Genomic DNA, 21978 nt, shown 5'->3' with positions numbered 1-21978 from the left:
TTTTATTTATTGATTTATTTTACTCACTTATATAGCGCCATTAATTCCACAGCACTTCACAGACAATATCTGTATCAAATAAATATCAAATAAAGTTGTCACCGTTTATCATTATGGTGGAGAAGAGGTATGGAATGTATGGGCAGACTTTTAGGCTAAGAAATCTCAGAACTGCTAAAAAAAATAGGAACATGTATTTACACAAACTTAAAATGGAATGGAGAATAAAACATATTTCTAAATTCACATAAAAAAAGTTTTGAGACCTTCTCATGGTGAAGAGACTCTTTGGGAACGTGTAGTTTTTGCATTGACGCTCAGCAGCTTCAAGTTACACCGTTGCTCTTGACCTGGCATTCAGGTCAGAGAGTTTCGAGTTGTGCCTCTGGTTACCGCTCATCATTATGTACACGTTAGGAATGTAAATAATGTAGATTCTTGCAATTTAATGTCAGTGTTTCCATAACCTTTTTGTTTTTTTTACATTTTCTCGAATTTTTACAGAAATCTTGTTGAGGTTCTGATGTTTGGAAGACAAAATGAAAAGACATATCGGCTTTCAGAAATTTTTTATCCTATTTTTCCTGATCCTTATATTGATGTACGGGTACTTATTTTTCTTCAATGGTAAAATAAAAATAACCAGCAAATTGATTGAGTATTCTGCAACATTACAGGACAGAAACAAACCTGACAACAATGTGACTTACCCGGCATCTAAGCACTCTCTGGCTCCTCCGTACCCATTTCCATACAAGTTTCTCATTAACCAGCTGGACAAATGCAAGAACCAGAAGCCTTTCCTTGTTTTAATGGTGCTTGTAGAGTGCCAGGACTTGGAGTCTAGAAACACTATCCGAGAAACATGGGGTAATGAAAGTATTTATGATGTTAAGGTGGTCAGGATTTTTCTGGTGGGTCTACCTCAGATTGCTAGTCAGGATCAAACCCAGGACTTTTTGGAGGGGGAAAGTGAGATCTTTGGGGACATTGTACAACAAGACTTCATGGACACCTATGACAATTTGACTTTAAAAACCTTAATGGGTATGGAGTGGGTGACCAAATTCTGTCCTTCTGCCAGCTATGTCATGAAGATAAAACATGACATTTTTCTTAATGTAGACTACTTGATTCATAATGTTCTTCATCCCAACTTACCAGTTCGTACAAATTACTTCACTGGGGCTATAGTCAAGAATGTTAAACCTTTAAGGAACAAGGTTGATAAATGTTTTGTATCTAAGGAAATCTATGCAAATGATACCTACCCACCCTACTGCACTGGTGATGGATATGTCTTTTCAGCTGACATGGCAAAAAAAATCTATGATGTGGCACAAAAAATTAGGGTCATCCCCAAGGAAGATGCTTTTATAGGAATTTGCTTGTACGAGCTTCACATCCCACCTAGAGAACCCCCTAGAGGTGCATTTGACATCAAGAGACTTGATTATGACCGCTGCAAATTTAGGAAAGTTTCCATAGTGCAAGATTATTCTGGAAAAGAACTACAGAATATATGGTCAGACTTTCAAGGTAAGAAATCTCAGAAGTGCTAAGAAAATAGGAACATTCTTTATGGAGAAGTGTGTAAGTCCCTTTGAAATGTTACATGACAGATGGTCTCGGTATACGGGGCAGCTGTGCATCAGTGATATTGAGGTTTTGTGAACATTGGACATGGAATAAAAATAAATGGAGGACAAAGTCCAGTATTTTGTCTACTAAGACTCATATGAAGAGAAAAAGATGTGGTGCCACCATGAACAGACTTCACCAAAATACCCCTCCTTGCCATGGGAGTCAGGAGAACCCAGTTCTAGAGTTAACTTCATGTCCCACCTATCTCTAAGCCTCTGGTCACACCCTCTAAGTTGTCTTTACCATTGCCGATTCCTGCACTCCTGGGTGCCACCGAAAACAACATTCTGAAACTATCTTCAGGTGTTTAATCAACTAACCTCAGTCCTAGTGGTTTAATCAATTAACTTCAGTTCTAGGTTTAACACACACTCTGAAACCAATCTGCAATATACACAGAAGAAGTGATAACCTACAGAAAAAGATGTGCACATAGAGATCCAAAAAATCCAATCAACATAATAAACCTTTATTGAAATAGACAAAACATTTTACAAAAAGGGGTAAAAAGTGGGTAACTCTTTTATCCCTTTTTTAAAGCGTTTTGTCTATTTCAATTAATTTTTATTACTTTTATTAGATCAGTACATACAGCATCCCTATACATTTGCTAGACCATAGCAGATAGCATGTCTAGCAAAAAGTATAACACCATATTCCAAGAAAGATGATGGAATCCCGATGACAAACGGAATGAATATGAAATTCCAAAATAATATATAAGTTTATTAAATCATTTCTAAGTACACAAGAGAATCAATAAAAGCAAGAAGAAGCTAAGTGAAACGCGCATTGGGGTGAGGTACGCGGTGCCTGGTATACCTTTTGTGCAGCTGATAGGTGATTCAATTGTTGGCAGGCAAGGCCCCGCATTTTCTATACTACTGATGCTGCACCTTCATTATATGTATGCATGCACGATGTGATATTGAGTTTCTTGCATTGGTCAACAGGAACCTTTTCCCATTGATACACATTTATTATCTTTGAAATAACACTACTGTTCATCTTCCACTGTCCCTTTTCTCGAGGCACCTTTATTTTTATGCTTTTATTAATTTTCTTGTGTATTTAGAAAAAAATTAATAAACATATTATTTTGGGATTTTGTGTTCACTTTGTTTGTCCTTGGGATTCCATCATCATTCCTGGGATAGGCTGTTATACTTTTATTAGATTTTGTGGGCACGTTTTTTTCTGTAGGTTTTCATATATTTTTGTACTGAGCCATTTATGTTTCTTCAATGTATATAACCCGGCATGGTATGTAGTCATCTTTAGTATCAATTAATACTTTGTTTCTTATACATTTCTAAGTGCATGTTCCATGACTCATTACTTCATTGATTTCTACACAAGAAGTGGTGTAAATTGAAATAAAATCCATTGAAACAGAAGTTAAGGATTTGCCCGAAACGCGTTTCACAAATTCACATTTAGACCCAGCCATTATTGTCGTGCCCACTGGACACTTTGGCTTAATCATACAAGGATTATTCAGAACATTTGAACACTAAAGTGCACATGTTGTAGGACTATATGTTGCTTCGCTTCTATTCAACGTCTTCTTTCGAAACCCGGGCATCAAGTTTGCGGTCACATCCATGTACTTGTATAACTTGGACTGTATAATCATGAAACTACAACAGTGAAAGTCACGGAATTGTATTTCTTTTGAAGTACGCGGTTATCGCAGAACACTGATTGGACAACATTATACAACAGTTGAAACTGTGAGTAAACATGGAGCAATTCATCATACTCAGCTGGGCTATACAGTTTTATTCGAGAGGGTCTCGCAACACGTGACTTTGCATTGTTTCAATACTTTGGGCTGGATGTAGATTCTGTTTCTTATTCGATCCTTTTTTATATGCTTTATTTTAATATGTCTTGCATTTAATATTTATATTTTTCTGTCTGCAAGCTACTTTATCTTTTCACTATTTATTGACAACATTTTGTGAGCCGGCGGATACTTTTAATTTTAGGCAGACTTTTAAGATACGAAATCTCAAAATTGCTGAGAAAATGATAAAATTGTTTATAGAAATTAAATAAAGATTGAAGAAAACATATGTCAAGAAAACTACTTCTAGAGAAGGAGACTTTATCTTCTGAAATTTACTCAATCCAGTTTATATATACAGTATGTGCATTAGCTTGGCAGGATTTATATAAGAAATGTTATATATTTTTTATTTATTTACAAAAGGCTGTGGAAACATTTATACTGATTTTTTAGTGCTGTTTTATTTGCTTAAATTTAAAATGATGCAACTTTCTAAATAAATAACCTCTTTTAATGATAACAATTAAAAAAATCTACCGTTTCGCTGCTGCAGGTACTTTCACCTTGCTGCATTCCTGCTGCTCAATATATACTGTAGGTTAGAAAATATTTGACTGCGTTAGCTCTCTCTGCTCTCACCCTTTCTTCTTTCTGTGTCAAAAATAGCAAGATGAAGTTATGCACAGTAAATCAGTATAGAGAGCAGAAAAAGCATTCAAGATTTTAGAGAGGGTAGATCATGCAGCCCATGGTTAGGGAGAAAACTATACACAGGTATTTTGCCGTGGGGAAAGGGTGGGTTGAAGAGTGAGAGATCATAGCACAGGGACAACTCCTTTAACCTCTTATCATCATCCGCCACACATGTATGGTGCAAGCTGGAAGCAGGTATATGGAGGCAGGCTCTGACCTATAGGAAAACAGGGGAATCCCCCGGTGGGCCTCTGTGCAGATATGGGCACCCAACTTCACTGTATGGGCAGTACTTTGCATAGTTCACTTGATTCACTCTGTGCAGAAAAAAAGCAGCATATCATCATTCATTAACCAAACTACCGAGTTTATCATCATATAGAGATATAGTTAAATTCGTGAATGAGGGTAGTGTAATATTTTCATGCAGGTGAAAAATGGGGCCCTCAAAGTCAATGTTACTGGTGGGCCCTTACCAACCCAGTCCGAGAATGTATGGAGGAGGCTCAGGAGGTGAGCTCGCCCAAAACCCAGCAGGTAATGACTGTGGCACACAACCAGGAGGTCCTGCCTCTAACAGGTCTGCCCACAACTGTTAGGGCGCAGACAGTTGGACATATTTCAAGTGCGAGAATCGCATCACAATTCTCAGACTGACCATTGGCTCTCCTGACCTGAGAGTGACCACTGCATAGAAATACATCACGCTGTCATGCTCAGGTCAGGAGAGTGCCGGGCCAGTCCATACTCTGATCCTCGCACAAGAAATACGTTCATCTGTCTGCACCCTTAATCTGCTATATGCTGCTGTGAAACTCTGACAGTGGCATTAACAGGGCACAGATGGGTTGCTATGTCAGATAGAGATCCGTTGAAGACCTTCGTGCCTGTTATCACTAAACTCAGCCAGTGGATGGACATCAAAGAAGGCGGTGATTTTTACTATCTGCGGCAATTATACGATTATATAGTTACATCTGATGCATAGCATGTGCACAGGAGTGGTGCCTGTGCCATCCGCAACAGGAGCTGGCTGTCACATAGTGTCAAGTCACAGCACTTTAACTCAGATTTTGCTGTCAGTAGAGACAACAACATGTATGAAATCTATAAAAGGTAGATAATTCCGTATCTCAACAGATCAGCACCCCTGCAGTGCGATCGCAGGGTGCTGATGGTTGTTATGGCAACAGGGAGGCTTGACAATGGCCTCTCTGTCTACCATATCCCTCAGCCAATTAGATATTGAAGGGGACAGGGCCTGACTGGCTAGCAGGATACTGCTTTTCAAGATACTGCAGTACTGCAGTTATATACTACAGTGTATTATCAATGCAGTCAAAGGATTCTAGTCCGCTTTAATAGTCCCCATTTAGGACTATTATCTACTGAAAAAGAAAAAAGAAAACAAAAGTGATTTTAAGTGTTAAAAAAATCAAAAATAAAGTTAATAAAATCACATTTGGTACAACAAAACTATATAAATAGTCTTCCCATATGGTAAATGTTGCAAAAAAATTAAGAATTACTAAGCCATAATTGCCATTTTTGTTCATCTTGGCTCCCCCAAAAATTAAATAAAGGCTGCGGTCACACTGCCATATATGCTCTCATGCGAGAGAATCGAGCTGATTATGCTAATTGAACTCGGCTCAGACTCTGCCAGAGTTTGAGCCGAGTGTTACTGTGATCTGAATCTCTTGCATGAGAGAATCACAGTACAGGTGTGGACAAGATGGAGAACCTAATTTCTCCATCTTCTCTATTGTCTGAGTCCTCGGTAGTCGGACTGCACTCAGATGACATCCAAGTTCAGTTAGATGTTTCACACTCACCTATAGACTTGTATGGGTGCGCGTGATCAGATCAGATGCAGTCGCAGCATGCTATGGTTTTTTTTCTCACGCCAAATTGGCATGAGAAAAAAAGCCCTTGTTGGCACTTCCCTATAGTATAACATTGGGCTGAGTGCTATCCGATAAAACATCGCATCAAATAGTCATATGCAGCAGTGGTGCCATAAGTGAGGTCACCGGAGCTCTCAGCTTATTGAACTCCAGTGACCTCACTCACTACAGCTCAGCGCTTTACACTGACACAGGAGTGATTACACTCCTGTGCCAGTGTATAGCCGGCTGTCTTATAGAGCAAAGACAAAAACACAGGCAAAAAAAGTAGCAAAATTGTGACAAAAACGCAGGCAAAATCGCGTCAGAAATACAGGCAAAAAAAAGCAGCAAAATCACAGGAAATATGCAGGTAATAAAACTCAGCAAAATCGCGGCCATGAATCCTGGCTCCCTCCAAGGCTAATAATATCAGCCCCCAGCGGCCCCAGAAATGGTACATCTATAAGAAATGGCACATCCATAAGATGCGCCAATTCTGGTGCATAGCCTCTGCTCTTCCCACTTGCCCTGGTGCGGTGGCATGTGGGGTAATAGGGCTGGGGTTCATGTCAGCCTTGTATTGGCGGCTGACATGAAGCCCAGGTTAGTAATGGAGAGGCGTCTATAAGCTGCCCCCATTACTAACTCCATAGTCAAGGTTTTGAAATAAACACACAGCCAGAATAAAGTCTTTTATTTTAAATAAAAGTCCACACGGTTTTAATAATTTATTTACAAAAGAAAAAACAGTGTATACGCACCTAATGTGGCGTGCTGGCATGGCTTACCATCTCACACTGTGCGATTTACCCATTTACTTCCAGTTACTTGGGTATTTTGCTTGTCTTTGGTTTTTCTTTGTCTAGTGGCCTTGTGTGAACATGTATTTACATTTTGCATGCACATCAATTTATGTTTCAGTTTAGACTTCTAGGTTTTTTCTTCGTAGTTCAGTGTGCTTTAGTACATATAAGGGTGTGGCCGCCCTTTGTCTGAGCTGAAATGTTCATTCTGCCTCAGGTCTACGCTTCTACTATGGGGTCAGTCTCTCTGCCCTTATCCATACGTACGTCACTTGACAAATGGTAAGGTTTTAATATTAGAGTTAGGACTGTCCCATAAGGGTTGCCGTGACGTGGCGGGATAGCTTTTACATTATTTTGATCAAAATTATGTTAACTAAATACCCTTCATTATTTATTATTATTTTTGCACTGTGCGATTTACACATTTACTTCCAGTTACTTGGGTATTTTGCTTGTCTTTGGTTTTTCTTTGTCTAGTGGCCTTGTGTGAACATGCATTTACATTTTGCATGCACATCAATTTATGTTTCAGTTCAGACTTCTAGGTGGTTTCATCTCCCACCATGCAAGACCGCCAACTTACCTATCAGTCCAGGCTGTGCACTATACTCCTCTACTTGCTGTGTGCATGTCTCTTGTCTGCTGGCTTAGGGCAGCAGCGCTGTTACTTCCTGATTCTTAAAATAACAGTGTGCGCAATCACAATGCTGTGAGTCACTGGATACTTAAACCTCCCCCACCCTGTGGGAGGTGCCTGAGCAACACTTTCTTTCAGTGTGTTCTGTGCAACTGAGTTGCCAGGTCCTGTCCTGTATCTTGTCTGTTTCCGCCACCCTGGGGGGTGAGTACCCAGGCCCGTTACCTGTATCTGTGACTTCTAGTCTATTCCTGCCACCCTGGGGGCTGAGTACCCAGGCTCGTTCCTGTATCTCGTTCCAGTGTCAGTTCCTGTCTGAACTGTGTCCTAGTCTGTTATCTGTTTGTCTCTATGTCCGATCCTTTCCTTTTCCTGCAGTGTCTGAACCAGTACCTAACTCCAACTCATTGTCTCAGGACTTCTGTTTGTGAGTTTTGTGTCCACTCGCTACTTCATTGCAAGTACCTTGTGTGTATTTGGTTCTGTTTGTCCCGTTTCCCTGCCTCTGTTTCTACCTCCTGTGTTCTAGCTATCTTCCTGTGTTTCCCAGTCTGTTCCATGTGAGCAGAGCCCTGTCCTGTCTGCCTACACCTACGGCTCTGCTCTGTTCTGCTCCGCTTGCCCTCCACACCTGCAACTTTGCTCTGCTCTGCCCTGCTCTGCTTGTCCTCCGAACCTGCTTTTCTGCTCTGCTCCGCTTGTCCTCTGCACCTACGGTTTCACTCTGCTCTGCTCTGCTTGTCCTCCGCACCTGTGCCTCTGCTCTGATCCACTTGACCTCCGCACCTGCGGTTCTGTTCTACTCTGCTCCGCTTGTCTTCTGCACCTGCGGTTCTGCTCTACTCTGCTCCGCTTGTCCTCCACACCTGCGGTTCTGCTCTGCTCTGCTTGTCCCCCGCACCTGTGGTTCTGCTCTGCTCTGTTCCGCTTGTCCTCTGCACCTGCGGTTCTGTTCCTGTATCCCAGTCTGTACTGGTCCCTATCCAGCCTGTCTTCCTACCTGTCAGTACCGGCCTGTCTGTATACCAGCCGAATCTGCCTGTACCCGCCTGTCTGCATACCAGCCGTGCCTGCCAGTACCCACCTGTCTGCATACCAGCCAAACCTGCTCATTCCTGTATTCCCCTGTGTGGGTCAACAGCTGTGACCGGGGTCTGACCTGGAGTAGCACCTGGGCCACCTCCCATGTCCCTCCTCGGACCACGGAGTCGATTAAGCCACCGTGTGTCCGTGGTCGGATCTGGCGAGGACCCTAATCACGCCCCTCCAGGCACTCCTCGGTTCGTGGCCCAGTGGGACCACTAACCACGCTCACGCTAGTCAGTCCGGGTGTGAGCGTAACAGTTTGCTCAGGCCATGGTCCCCGTTGAGTCCCACTGCCTTTTGCTCTCGGAGACATTTACCAAGAAATCTTTTTTTCCCAAGCTGAGGTCCAGGTGACTTACGCACCGGCCCAAATGGAGCTATCAGCACTCGTCCCTGCGGATCCACCACGCTACTATGGGGATCCAAAACAAAGCTGTGCGTTTGTGGAGCAATGCATGCTACATTTCAAATTGTATGCCAACTATTTTCCCACCGATCGGGTTAAAGTGGCATTTCTGATGTCCTACCTAGCGGGTGATGCCTTGAATTGGATCACCCCCCTATGGGAAGCAAGGGATCCTATCGTCTCTGACCTGCAGGCCTTCCTGGTGGCCTTTCTAATGGTCTTTGATGACCCTAACCCTGAATCTTCTACTAAAGCTTCCCTTCCCAATATCCTGGAGCAGTCCAGATGGGTGATGCGTGTAGGTAGCCCACCAGTTTCCCAGCCTGAAGAGGCTGCGGCCTACGCAGAATCCACACTCGATGACAATGCTCTGCAGAATACTTCCCTTCCCAACCTCAAGAGGCAGTCCAGACGTGCAAGGCGTAGAGGTAAACCATCATGTCAGGTTCTGTCCTCCCAAAGACCTCCTGTTCCCCAGCCTCTAGAGGCAGCTACCCGCACTGAATCCATGAAGGTTGACCATGTTCGTCAGGCAAAGCAGAGGCCGGAACTCAGTCTTAAAATCGGATTGCGGACCCGCTGTGGTTGTTTGGGACACCCTGACGGTCTTTGTCCAGCGAAGGTTGGAGAGTCCCAAGACATTAGGCCTGTAGGAGAGGCTGCCCTTGGCGTTAGTCACGGTCATCTGTGGACTGGAAACACTATCTCCGTGGCAAGCGAAGGCCTTGGATTAACCGGATGTCTCGGGCTGAAAGCCGTGAAGAGTCAGTGTCTGATCCCTGTCCGACAACTCCAGAATCCGGTTTGGGCATTGTCAAGGGTAGGACGAGCCCTACTCAGAGACAGTCAAAATATGTCTGTACAAATTAAGCTCCAGATTGGAGCATTACACATGAAGAAGTTCACATTCCAGGTGCTGTCTGGTTTACCCACAGGTCATCCAGAGCCGAAAGATCTAGTGCCGGCTCAGGTCTGGAGATCCTGCATGGTGTTTCCTGGGGGACTGCTGAGGTACAAGGGGTGTCCAGTCCCCATACCTTCAGGACAGTCAACAATGTCTTCTTCTTCACCAGATCTGCTAGTCACTGACTTGCTATGCGCTGAAGTATCTGAAGGAAGGGAAGCAGAGGCAATGTCTCCACACAGTCTCGACGATTGTACCAATGATCTGGCTTCAGGTACCACCCCGCCTCGCAGACGTGTCATCTCAGAAACCAGACTGAAGATGGTCCCGAAGCAAGGATCTTCCATCTCTAATAAATCTGGCAATAAGTCCATCAAGGCGGTGGCTACCTCCAAGTCTCTGCACCCCTCCAACCAGACATAAACAGTGAACCAAACTATATAGTATAACATTAGTAGCATATTAGATGCCAGGGATACTCCCAATTAGACACATACCCTACAAATAAATGGAGTACAAATCCCACAAAACAACATAACTATTAAAATATCAAATTTTATTAACTTCCAATATAAAAACACACACAATTTGCTTAAGACAATAAATAGGTCCCTTGGGGTAGGAATCACACAAAATCAGTTTGGCAGATAAGTCTGGGTTCAGATGGTGTCATCCAAAGAGTATAGAGAGTATAAAGAATGGCACTTAAGATGTATATCGGATCATCAGTCCACAGCAACAAAGTCTATATATATAGGGATGCCAAGGTCTAAACATATAAATCTTTAGTCTACATAATTGAACTAGATAGAGGTAAACCACAATGTGCTAGTTCTGATAGTCAGAGACCGATAGTCACACGACATACATATGCTTAGCTAAAAAATCATTGTCCTTCAAATGAGATAAGGGATAGTGTTAGCTGTATATATTGGACTAACCCATTAAGTTATGTGCCATAGAATTAATATAAGTCATGTAGTGCAAACTCCCAAATGACTCATCTGTGCAGTGATCCCTATGCCGCGCTGAAGCCCCGACGCACGTTTCGCGTGTTGCTTCTTCTGGAGGCTGTGACTTGCAGACGTGTCATCTCAGAAACCAGACTGAAGATGGTCCCGAAGCAAGGATCTTCCATCTCTAATAAATCTGGCAATAAGTCCATCAAGGCGGTGGCTACCTCCAAGTCTCTGCACCCCTCCAACCAGGCAGAGGACCTCCAGTTGTCTCTTGAATCCTCCGGGGTGCTACTTGATATTTACAAATGGCGAGAGACTTTCCTACACCCTGTTTCTGGTACTTCGTCCACTTCATCTGATGCTGAGGATGGCTCAATGGGACGAAGCATCCTAGTCACCAGGATGGTGAGACCAGTCTCGTTCCCTCTAGTGGACAGAAGAGGTAGTCTGTTTGAAGAGAAGTCTTGGGAATCCATTGTGAAGGATCGGCCTCCAACTTCTCTGCAGTAAATCCTTGCAGGCGTGAAGAAGAGGGGGCATAAAGGGGGGGTACTGTAACATCCTTGGTGGCATGCTGGCATGGCTTACCATCTCCCACCATGCAAGAACGCCAACTTACCTATCAGTCCAGGCTGTGCACTATACTCCTTTACTTGCTGTGTGCATGTCTCTTGTCTGCTGGCTTAGGGCGGCGGCACTGTTACTTCCTGATTCTTAAAGTAACAGTGTGCGCAGTCTATGTGCGTCCCCAGCCTATTGCTGTGAGTCACTGGATACTTAAACCTCCCCCACCCTGTGGGAGGTGCCTGAGTAACACTTTCTTTCAGAGTGTTCTGTGAAACTGAGTTGCCAGGTCCTGTCCAGTATCTTGTCTGTTTCCGCCACCCTGGTGGATGAGTACCCAGGCCCGTTACCTGTATCTGTGACTTCTAGTCTATTCCTGCCACCCTGGGGGCTGAGTACCCAGTCTCGTTCCTGTATCTCGTTCCAGTGTCAGTTCCTGTCTGAACTGTGTCCTAGTCCATTATCTGTTTGTCTCTATGTCCGATCCTTCCCTTTTCCTGCAGTGTCTGAACCAGTACATAACTCCAACTCATTGTCTCTGTATTTCTGTTTGTGAGTTTTGTTGCCACTCCCATGCTTCACAGTAGGTATGGTGTTCTTTTGATGCAACTCAGCATTCTTTCTCCTCCAAACACGACAAGTTGTGTTTCTACCAAACAGTTCTACTTTGGTTTCATCTGACCATTTGACATTCTCCCAATACTCTTCTGGATCATCCAAATGCTCTCTAGCAAACTTCAGATGGGCCCGGACATGTAATGGCTTAAGCAGGGGGACACGTCTGGCACTGCAGGATCTCAGTCCTTGGCGGCGTAGTGTGTTACTGATGGTAGCCTGTGAAATGTTGATCCCAGCTCTCTGCAGGTCATTCACTAGGTCCCCCCATGTGGTTCTGGAATTTTTGCTCACCGTTGTTGAGATCATTTTGACCCCACAGGGTGAGATCCTGTGTGGAGCCCCAGATCAAGTGAGATTATCAGTGGTCTTGTATGTCTTCCATTTTCTAATTATTGCTCCCTCAGTTGATTTCTTCACACCAAGCTGTTTGCCTATTGCAGATTCTGTCTTCCCAGCCTGGTGCAGGGCTACAATTTTGTTTCTGGTGTCCTTCGACAGCTCTTTGGTCTTCACTATAGTGGAGTTTGGAGTGTGACTGTTTGACATTGTGGACAGGTGTATTTTATACTGATAACAAGTTCAAACAGGTGCCAGTACTACATGTAATGAGTGGAGGACAGAGGAGCCTCTTAAAGAAGAAGTTACAGGTCTGTGAGAGCCAGAAATCTTGCTTGTTTGTAGGTGACCAAATACTTATTTTCCCCCAAAATTTGAAAAAAAAGTTCTTTCCAAATCAGACAATGTGATTTTCAGAATTTGTTTTCTCATTTTGTCTCTCATAGTTGAGGTCTACCTATGATGTCAGTTACAGGCCTCTCTCATCTTTTTAAGTGGGAGAACTTGCACAATTGGTGGCTGACTAAATACTTTTTTTCCCCAATGTAGTGTCAGCAGGCACTGGCTGATGGGGGTAGTACTCCCATCAGCCGGCGCCTATGACCCGTGGTAAGCTTTTTACCGTCGGTCACTGTCACAGCTGCGGGATCAGGCTGACACCTGACAGCATGATCCCGCATCGCTGTGACCGGCGGTAATGATGTTACTGCCGATCACAGCCCCTGTTTCCCACGCTGTCCCACAGATGACAGCATGGGAAACCACTTATGTTCGGGGCCCCATTCAGGTTCGTGTTCGTGCTCGTGTGCACGAACACAAACTTTTTTTGATGTTCAGATTTAGCGGACGAACCCGAAAATCAAAAGGTTCGCTCATTTATAGTGCTGATGCTGAATCATCATACTAACAGTCCTTCTAAGGGCTGATCCAGTACATTGCTATTTGTATCAGATACATTCTGCATTTACCTAGGAACAGCTGCAGGAGCAGGGATAGTGGCTGAATATAGCCCCTAGGCAGGGTTTAAGGCTTTGCAGTCAATTGCTAAATATATAACTGCTGCAGGTGACCACAATCTTTTTTTTTGGGGTGAAAAAATTTACTATATTGTTATCCATATAGTTTAATGTGCTAAGTGTTACATTATGGCAGTATACTTAACTCCAAAAAACGTTAAAAAAATTTTTGGGATTGAATTAGTCATCCATAGAGTTTAACATGCTTTGTGTTACATTATGGTGGTATGTTAAGCTCCAAAAGAAGTTCAGAGTTTTTTTCTGGATTCAATTAGTCATCCATACAGTTTTACATGCCTTTTGTTACGTTACGGTGGTATATGGTGGTATATGTTTTTTTATTAAAAATAAACTTGGTTTCCAGAGACCCAACAATTGGAAAATGCATGCATAAGGTGTGCGGTAAGGTACAGGGAAGTGGAAGTGCTGATGATGGTGCAGACGCCGAGGACGAGCAAAAGGTGCGACTACGCCTGTTGCTGGAGCACAAGAAATACACCCATCCATGACACATGGATTCCTGTCCCACTTTGCAGGGAGGTATGGGACACCACTTCTTAAACCACACCAGGGCGAACAGATGGTTGGTTAGACAGCAGATAATGCTTCCAGCATGCTTGCCAGCACCACCCAGTCTTCCACATGGTCCAGTCTCACCAGCCAACAGTCTAGATCACTTAATCCTCATCCTGATCCTCCTTCCTCCCATCATGTTGTGCCCCAAGAAACCAGTGAACCCACACTATGAAACTCTGAGGAGCTGTTTACAACATCATTTCTTGATTGTGCCTCTCACCCTACATGTTCCAAGAGGGACAGGAGGAGATGCTGTTTAGTGATGCACAAAATTTAGACAGCAAATTTTGTCTAAGGAGGTAGATGATTATGAGACACAGTTGCCAATATGTCAGGTTGTTGTATAGTCACCAAGTCAGGAGGACCAGGGTATGTCGGTGGAAGACGAGGTGGTGGATGACAAAGTCACTGACCCAACCTGGGAAGCTGGCATCCAAAGCAAGGCCAGCAGCGCTGTGGGGGAGGCATCTGAAGCACTTTCACCTGTCAGAAAATGCTGACAGGTTCACTGTGATAAAAATCAAAATAAAGCCTGGATTAGCCACGACTTTTCCACACCACCAGATGATAGCAGCAGATATCGTGTGTATGGATGACACTCCTTATCATTTTTTCTGGCTTTGCACTTTGTGCAAAGCCTTTATGAGTGTAGAAGTACCATACCTACACTTTCCTATTTTTTTATGAAGCACTGCAGTTGGTGCCTTCTAGGGTGTATGGATGACCCTGCTTGTACGTTTTGGCAGACTTTGCAGTTAGTGCATAGCCTTTATGAGTATAGGAGTACCACTACATGACAATGTGAACAGAATGTGTATGAGGCCCTCCTTTATGTCTAATACATGGTGTATCTGAGTCCCTCTTCTATCAAATTTTTGGCAGTTCTTGCTTCCTTCATAAATTATACTGAAACTTCCAATTTTTTAATAAAAATTTCATTTTTGGTACACTTAAATTGTTATTTTTTAAATCCTATTTAAAGTTTACAAGTTATTATACGGGAAAGAATGTTTCTTAACATTTTTTTTCCTGTAAACTCCAATTTCTCGTTGATTTTGAATGTTTTATTGTCTGTCTTTAAAGTTTAGTAAAAGTGTGACACAGATGCTTTCAGGGGTCTTCCCCATGCTGTTCTCCTTCCATTCAGTACTTTTCCCATCCATTTCAACATTGGGGTGTCTGATAGACACCTCTCCATTACTAACCCCAGGGTTAGTATAACACTGTGTAGCCTCCATTACAGCCCGCAGCTGTCTGCTTTACCTGAGCTGGTTATCAAAAATAGGGAGGGCCCCACTTCATTTTTTAAAATTATTTATTTATTGACGTAATAGAAGTACAGTAAACTACACACAAAAGACATTAACTATATCTCTCAAACGGGCACAGGTACATGTGCAGAAATTACCAGAAGGATGGACAGAATTATGGACCATAGTCAAAAATGTGGGGAACTCCCAATACAATTAGAACAATAAGAAAAATATGGAGCATGTATACCCCAGTGTAATAGTCAAATGATAAAGAAACCTATATCATGTAAAATGTTTGTATTTCATTAGGATTCTAAAAAAATAGGTGTCAATTAAACAAAAGTTTTAATGCTAGTAGACGGTCAACCGGTGAAGACACAAATTAAGAGATGCCATATGTCAGCTAGATAGCGCTCCTACGAGCTGTACAGAAACACACTGTGGTAGTGATGAAAGCAGGAAAAATCCCGTGTAACAAGGCTGTTATGCGTGCATTGCAGGACTGCCATATAAGTCACATGATATGTTGAAAAAGCACTGATGTGAAAAAATGTTGTTGCAACATGAGAGCCAAATAGTAAATGCTTAATAGTGATGAGTGAGCAATAAAATGCTCGGGTACTCGTTGCTCGAGTCGAGAAATTGGAATGCTCGAGTGCTCGGTCCAAGCAACGAGCCCAATGTAAGTGTTTGGGAAACTCGAGCTTTTTCCGGAGCCCCCTGTTGAGGTCTGCAGGGGTCTAAAAATTGCCTAAATTGATGGGAACAGTGCAGAAATGACATGGGAACAGCATGGGGAAGACCCCTGGAAGCATCTCTGACTCCCAGGTCACTGCTGTCAGCAACATGGTCAGAGTATTATGCCACTTTTACGGACTCACAATAAAACATATACTGTAAAAATGAAACCAAAATGGATTTTCCTGGGAAAAATGTTAATGAACATCTCTTCTAACCAAAAACAAAAATGCTCCTCCATACCTTGGGCTATGTTCACACGTAGTGTTTTTGAATCTTTTTTGCACTTTTGTGTTGCTTTCAAAGGTGAAAAAAACATTTACAAGTAAATGTCATTTCAACATTTTATTACCTTATCTTCCCATGCGGTGTGTGATTCACGAAAAAAAAAACCCTGTTTAGGAGAGAAGTACAGACAAATCGTGGCTCCCTAAGTGTGTAAACACAATATTACAGTCTTTGATGGATGCACAGTTTCATGCACTCACCTGATATAGCTCTGGATTGTGTATCCTCAAAAATCCCTTTGGGATATTTTTCAATGAACAGGGCTTGCAGCTTGCCTCAGGTGGATCCAAGTGAAAGAGCCAAAAGGCTCAAACAGGATGAAGATATCAAGAAGAATGTGTCCAGCCGATGAATGGCAGGGCTTCCCAGGTCTCACATACAAATATATTTTACATTTTTTAAATTTTTTATTTAGTAAGTTAAAATAGAAGAGATACAATGGGTTTCGGATAAAATATATATCCTTTTTCAGGTATCATAAACACACGGTACAAATCCTACTAGTATAAAATTCAACCACACTTATATATAGTAGCAAACCTTTTATCCCAGCCTCAGAAACTTAATTTGGGGTGTGGTCCAGGTTCAGGAGCACGACCACTAATTGGTCTAGCCTTTCAAACCACATTCTTGTCAACATGAGTGCAATGAAAAAAGGAAAAAAAGAAAAAATCAAACCGTTTAGACTCTATGATATCATTCCATCCATTTGAATATAATGTTCCCAAACGATATATCCAAAACGTTTCTTCCGGTTTAAAAGAGCATTCCTATTTGCAACACCAGGGGGTATCTGCTCCACCGGAGTTAGTTTTATGTTTACATTTTTTTTATGCTTTATTAATAGATGCCTTGAGAGACTATGCTTTAGAAAGCCATTTTTTGCTCTATCTCTATGTCCATTGATGTCTGCACAGTGCGTCCCACATATTGCAAACCGCAGCTGCATGTGATGACATATACAACATAATCACTACTACAAGTGAGTCTTTGTAGGATTTCAAAGACATCACCGGCATTATTGCATTTGATAGTTTTAGCCCCGTGATCTTAGACCCCATAGGTACATCATTTTTTGGAGTTGCATTTAAAAACTCCGGTTCCTTGGAAAACACTGCATAAAATTTGATTCTTACTTTTGTTACTGTTTTCTCTTTTTAAATCCAACAGTTTTTTTAATTTCCTGGGGGCCACCAGATTTTTCAAAGTTTTCCCCCTTCTGTATGTAATCCCTGGTTTATCAGGGAGATGTTTTCCCAAAACAGGGTCACGCTTCAAGATATACCAATATTTTAAAAGTACAGTTCTTATGACTTTATTTCCCCTGTTGAATGTTGTCACAAAATTCAATTTCCAATGGTTTCTTTACCAGTGATCAAGTTATCCCCCTCCTTATTTTTTCCTTTCAGATATTCCTCCTGTGTTTTTATTTTGTTGTCAAGGTATGCACCATTTTTCACATTTTTTGGGTATCTTTTTTCCTTAAATTTTCTTTTTAGGATTTTAAACTGACTTACTTAATCAGATTCTCTCATACAATTATTTCTTATACGAAAGAATTGCCTGTAGGGTATATTTACCTTCCACTTCTTGTAATGCGCACTGTTAAAATCTAAAAAGCCATTTGAATCCACTTTTTTGAAGTTGGATTTAGTAATAATTTTTTTCCCACTATGGCTGATCTCCAAATCAAGAAACACCATTTCTTCTTTATAGATTTGTTATGTAAAGGTGATCCCCCAAGTGTTATTATTAAGCTCCTTTACTAATTGTGTCGCTTCCTCCTCTGTCCCCTTCCATATAATGATCAGATCATCTATGAAGCGCTTATAAAGCCTTATTAGTGGGCGTGCTCCTGAACCTTGTCCACATCCCAAATTACGTTTCTGGGGCTGGGATAAAAGGTTTGCTACTATAGATGTGTGGTTGAATTTTATACTAGTAGGATTTGTACTGTGTGTTTATGATACCTGAAGAGGGATATATATTGTATCCAAAACACGTTGTATCTCTTCTATTTTAATTTACTAAATAAAAAATTCAAAAAATTCAAAATATCATCTTTAGATGTGAGACCTGGGAAGCACTGCCTTTAATCGGCTAGACACATTCTTCTTAACATGTAGTGTGTGAGACATGATCAGACACATCCTGTTTCATTTATGAAGGAGGGATTCTGAACGTCACAAAGCTTATCAGGTTGCCTTCACTATTGTTCCAGGGCCATCAGCTGGCTATGCTTTGTTGTTTTCATTATTAAAGAGTGGGTCTCCTATACTGTTATTGCGTAACAAAATGTTCCCATTATAAAGGAGCAGTTTAGCTATACAGTTATTGTGTATGTGACGCACCCCCTGGGCCGTGGGGTACTCGGTAGCTGGGCCAGTCAGTGCTGGGGATGTCACGGTGGCAGTGACCCGGTCCGCGACCCAGGGCGGTCAATTAAAGGAAAAGGTAAAAGGGGAATAACGTTTTCAGAGATAATATTCGTGACGCCAGCTGTGGTATGCGGCTATATGGGGCCGCCACTGCGGTGCAGATCCTCTGGAGCTGATAGTGACGCAGCAGAGTTGGTTCAGCTCTGCACAGGCAGAGCTTAGCTCCAGGACAGTAGATGGTGATTTTATGAGGTAAATGTTGTTTGTGCAGTGTAATGCAGATGAAGGCGCAGATAATGACCAGTCCACAGCTTAATGGCGGTTTCCTCTCATCTTTACTTGCGGTTTGTTAAGTAGACCGGGGCATGGGTACTAGCTGGTAGTAGGGGTCCGGGTGGCCTGGGAGCAAGTTGGGGATCCACCTCGCCAGGTGAAGTTGTAGGCCTTCCCTCTGTGCTAATCTCTTTGGCCCTGCTGCTTGATGCAGCCCTCGTCCCTGAGTAAAACGTCTTTTTCCTCACCCATATAGCAGGCAACTCGGGCCTTCCTTAAGTGTCGCTCCCACGTGGCAGTGCTGGGCCCTATGGTGCTGCTGTATCGCCGGGCATCTGGCGGGCCCAGGAGACCTGCAGACTCCTGCCCTCCAGATTCTGCTGCTGAGCCTTCAGTGCCTCACAACCACAGACTCCGGTGTCGGTTCCTTTGCGCTTCTCACCTCTGGGACGAGCTTGTACACAGCTCCCTTCCCCAGGTCCTTCCTCGTCGCTCTCGTGTCTCCAACTCCTCTCAACTCACTCTTATTAACCCCGCCTCCAGATTCCAGTTTGAAGGGGAGGAGCTCCCCTTTCTGGTCTGGAGCCAGGAAAGTGTTGTATGCTGGTAAACCTGATTAGGGGACTGTTCCTTGCTTCCAGGCATGGTATCACCCCTTGTGAGGGAGGCAATGCCACTGTGGTAACCGGACCCCTGATGTGCCACATTTCCCCCTAGTTAAATTCAGTGCTCCCGGACTGAGGACACCTTTAGAATTAAACAATCAACAACAATAATGATTCATATTACAAATAATTTACAAAGTCTCAAAAAGGTAAATATTGCAGAATAACAAAAACCAAACTAGAATTGAGAGCAGTCATTTCGGCGCTTAGTCTTTACGCCACTATCCGGGAATTGTCTTTTTCCGGGCACTTGAAGGTTGGTTGGTGGGAACCGCCTCAACCCACTTTGTGTATCGTCCCTGGGCATGGCTTCAGGGCACTCTGTTGGTGGGCCTGGTTTTCGGCCACGCCTGCGGTTTATTTTCAAGGCCAACAATCAACTTTATTCAACATTGTCCTGACCACACCTGGTCCTGTGGTCCATTTGTCCATAAATTTAATAACTATATACACTCATGAGTACTTAAAAGTTCTTACGGGAAGTCTCTGTAGGCTCTCATATTTAACGGTTGCAACTATATAACATACACCATTATATTATTTCACTATTTTTTCAGTCCCTGTAAAGGGAAGGGAGCTGACCTATGGTACTAAGAGTTGATCTACGCAGTACATTTGTTGCCAATGACCTACCCGGGTCGCTAGTGTCTACTGCTGGTGTGGTTGGCTCAGTATGGACTACACTACGGTTAGTCTGAGGTAACACTGGTAGGCTTAATAGTCTTCTACGACTTCTTTGACTCAACATGGGTATGACAGATTCACCGCTAGCAGAGGGTAGATTCTCCTGATCTGCTGCTGATGAAGCATCTGTTTCTGGGGCCATTAGGTCTCTCTGCTGTTCTAGAGTCTCTGCTGCTTCCGGTGAGGCTACTTGGGGAAACGTCAGGACAGGTACCACGATTGCTTGGTTCACCTGCGTCCAAGACCGGGGAAATTCTCCAAGGATGGTTTGAACCGTCTCTTCCACCTTTTCTGTGTGCTGGGGGCTGTTTTGGTCTTCCTCTTTGGGTCTCAACTGATCAGGGCATATCTTCAGGTGGTCTCTTGAGACTGCCGCTGAAGTCTCTCCTCCATCTTTACTGATGAGGCATACCTTGGTGTTGTCGAAATTTGAAGGTAAGACGGTGTATGGCTCAACCTCAACAGCAAGATAAGACCTTGCCCACAATGAATAACCTTGTAAGCCCTCAGAATCCTCCTGGATGGAGAAAGAAAAATGTTGTGAAGTAAAAACGGAGAGTGGTGGTCATGGGGGATTCCGTGTTGAGAGCAACAGAGGCCGCTATCTGCAGACCAGACATAGCCTCAAGAGAAATGTGCTGTCTTCCAGGTGCAAAAATTAAAGATGTGTCTGACAGGATATCAAGACTCATCAGCCCTACAGATCACTACTAGTGTTGAGCGATAACTTCCGATATCGGGAAATATCGGATCGGATTGGATCGGACCGATACCGAAAAAGTATCGGATATCGCCGATTCCGATACCGGAAACCAATGCAAGTCAATGGGACAGAAATATCAGAATGAAAATAAACCCTTTCTTTCCTTGTAGGTTAATTCTACATGAAGGAAAACAACTAAGAATAATGTAGAATGTATTGGGGGAGGTGGGGGAGACAATAAAGGCATAGAGGTTTAGCCCAATCAAATGGAATAGCAGGAATTAATATTTTTTTTAAGACGTTGTGAGTTACGGAAATATTGACTATGTTAAGTATTTTTATATTTTGTCAGATATTTTTGTTTCACTACTTCCATGCTCTTCACCTTCTTTTTTACTTCTCCCACACTTTCTCCTTCATCATCCTCATTATCTTTTTCATCCTCTTCTTCTTCACCTTCTTCATCTTCTTCTTCTTCACCTTCTTCGTATTATTCTTTTTTTTTACATTCTTCATATTCTACTTCTTCATCTTCATATTCTTCTTCATCATATTCTTATTTGTGACAGGCATTCCTGTAGTTGTTATCTATAAAAGGTTGGACATTACACGTTTCGTTCTGCCCGTCACAAAAGATTAGTCCGCGTTCAGTTTGGTCTGCAGCAGCAGGTCTTTTCCAGGGGCACCACGAGGAGGAACGGACTCACCCCCATACACTGCTTAGTCATCTTCTGCTTATAATTTAGATATTATCTTTTGCTCTGATTTTTAGTCTTATGCTTAATGTTCTTCCGCTTTTGTTCTTCAGCTTCTTGTATTTCTGCTTCTTGGTTTTCTGTCTCTTGTTCTTCTGTATCTTGGTGCTTGTCTTCTCTTCTTTGTCCTCTTGGTCAACTTCTTCAGGGTCATCTTCTTGGTCTTCTTCGGGGTGGTCTTCAGGGTCGTCATCTTCGGGGGTCCTCGTCTTCGGGGTCCTCGTCTTCTTCGGGTTGGTCTTCTGGGTCCTCGTCTTCGGGGTCCTTGTCTTCTTTGGGGTGGTCTTCAGGGTCCTCGTCTTCTTCGGGTGGTCT

The 21978-nt window shown here is 42.9% G+C and overlaps 1 protein-coding gene across 1 annotated transcript; it reads left to right on the top strand.

Annotated features, from left to right (window-relative positions):
• Positions 1 to 599: 599 nt before the first annotated feature.
• LOC141165348 (beta-1,3-galactosyltransferase 2-like) lies at positions 600 to 2098 on the top strand. The gene has a single exon (XM_073650945.1). It carries the CDS (start codon positions 600 to 602, stop codon positions 1560 to 1562), a length of 963 nt encoding a protein of 320 aa, XP_073507046.1. The 3' UTR covers positions 1563 to 2098.
• Positions 2099 to 21978: the final 19880 nt, after the last annotated feature.

This window comes from Phyllobates terribilis, unplaced genomic scaffold (assembly GCF_046119375.1).
Source record: "Phyllobates terribilis strain yellow unplaced genomic scaffold, ASM4611937v1 Scaffold_11__3_contigs__length_659146591, whole genome shotgun sequence".
NCBI lineage: Eukaryota > Metazoa > Chordata > Amphibia > Anura > Dendrobatidae > Phyllobates > Phyllobates terribilis.
The sequence above is the reverse complement of the archived record's forward strand: the minus strand, read 5'-3'. Positions and strand labels throughout refer to the sequence as shown.

Excerpts from the sequence above, each read along its gene's own strand:
- LOC141165348 (XM_073650945.1), top strand. The coding sequence starts at position 600 with ATGTACGGGTACTTATTTTTCTTCAATGGTAAAATAAAAATAACCAGC.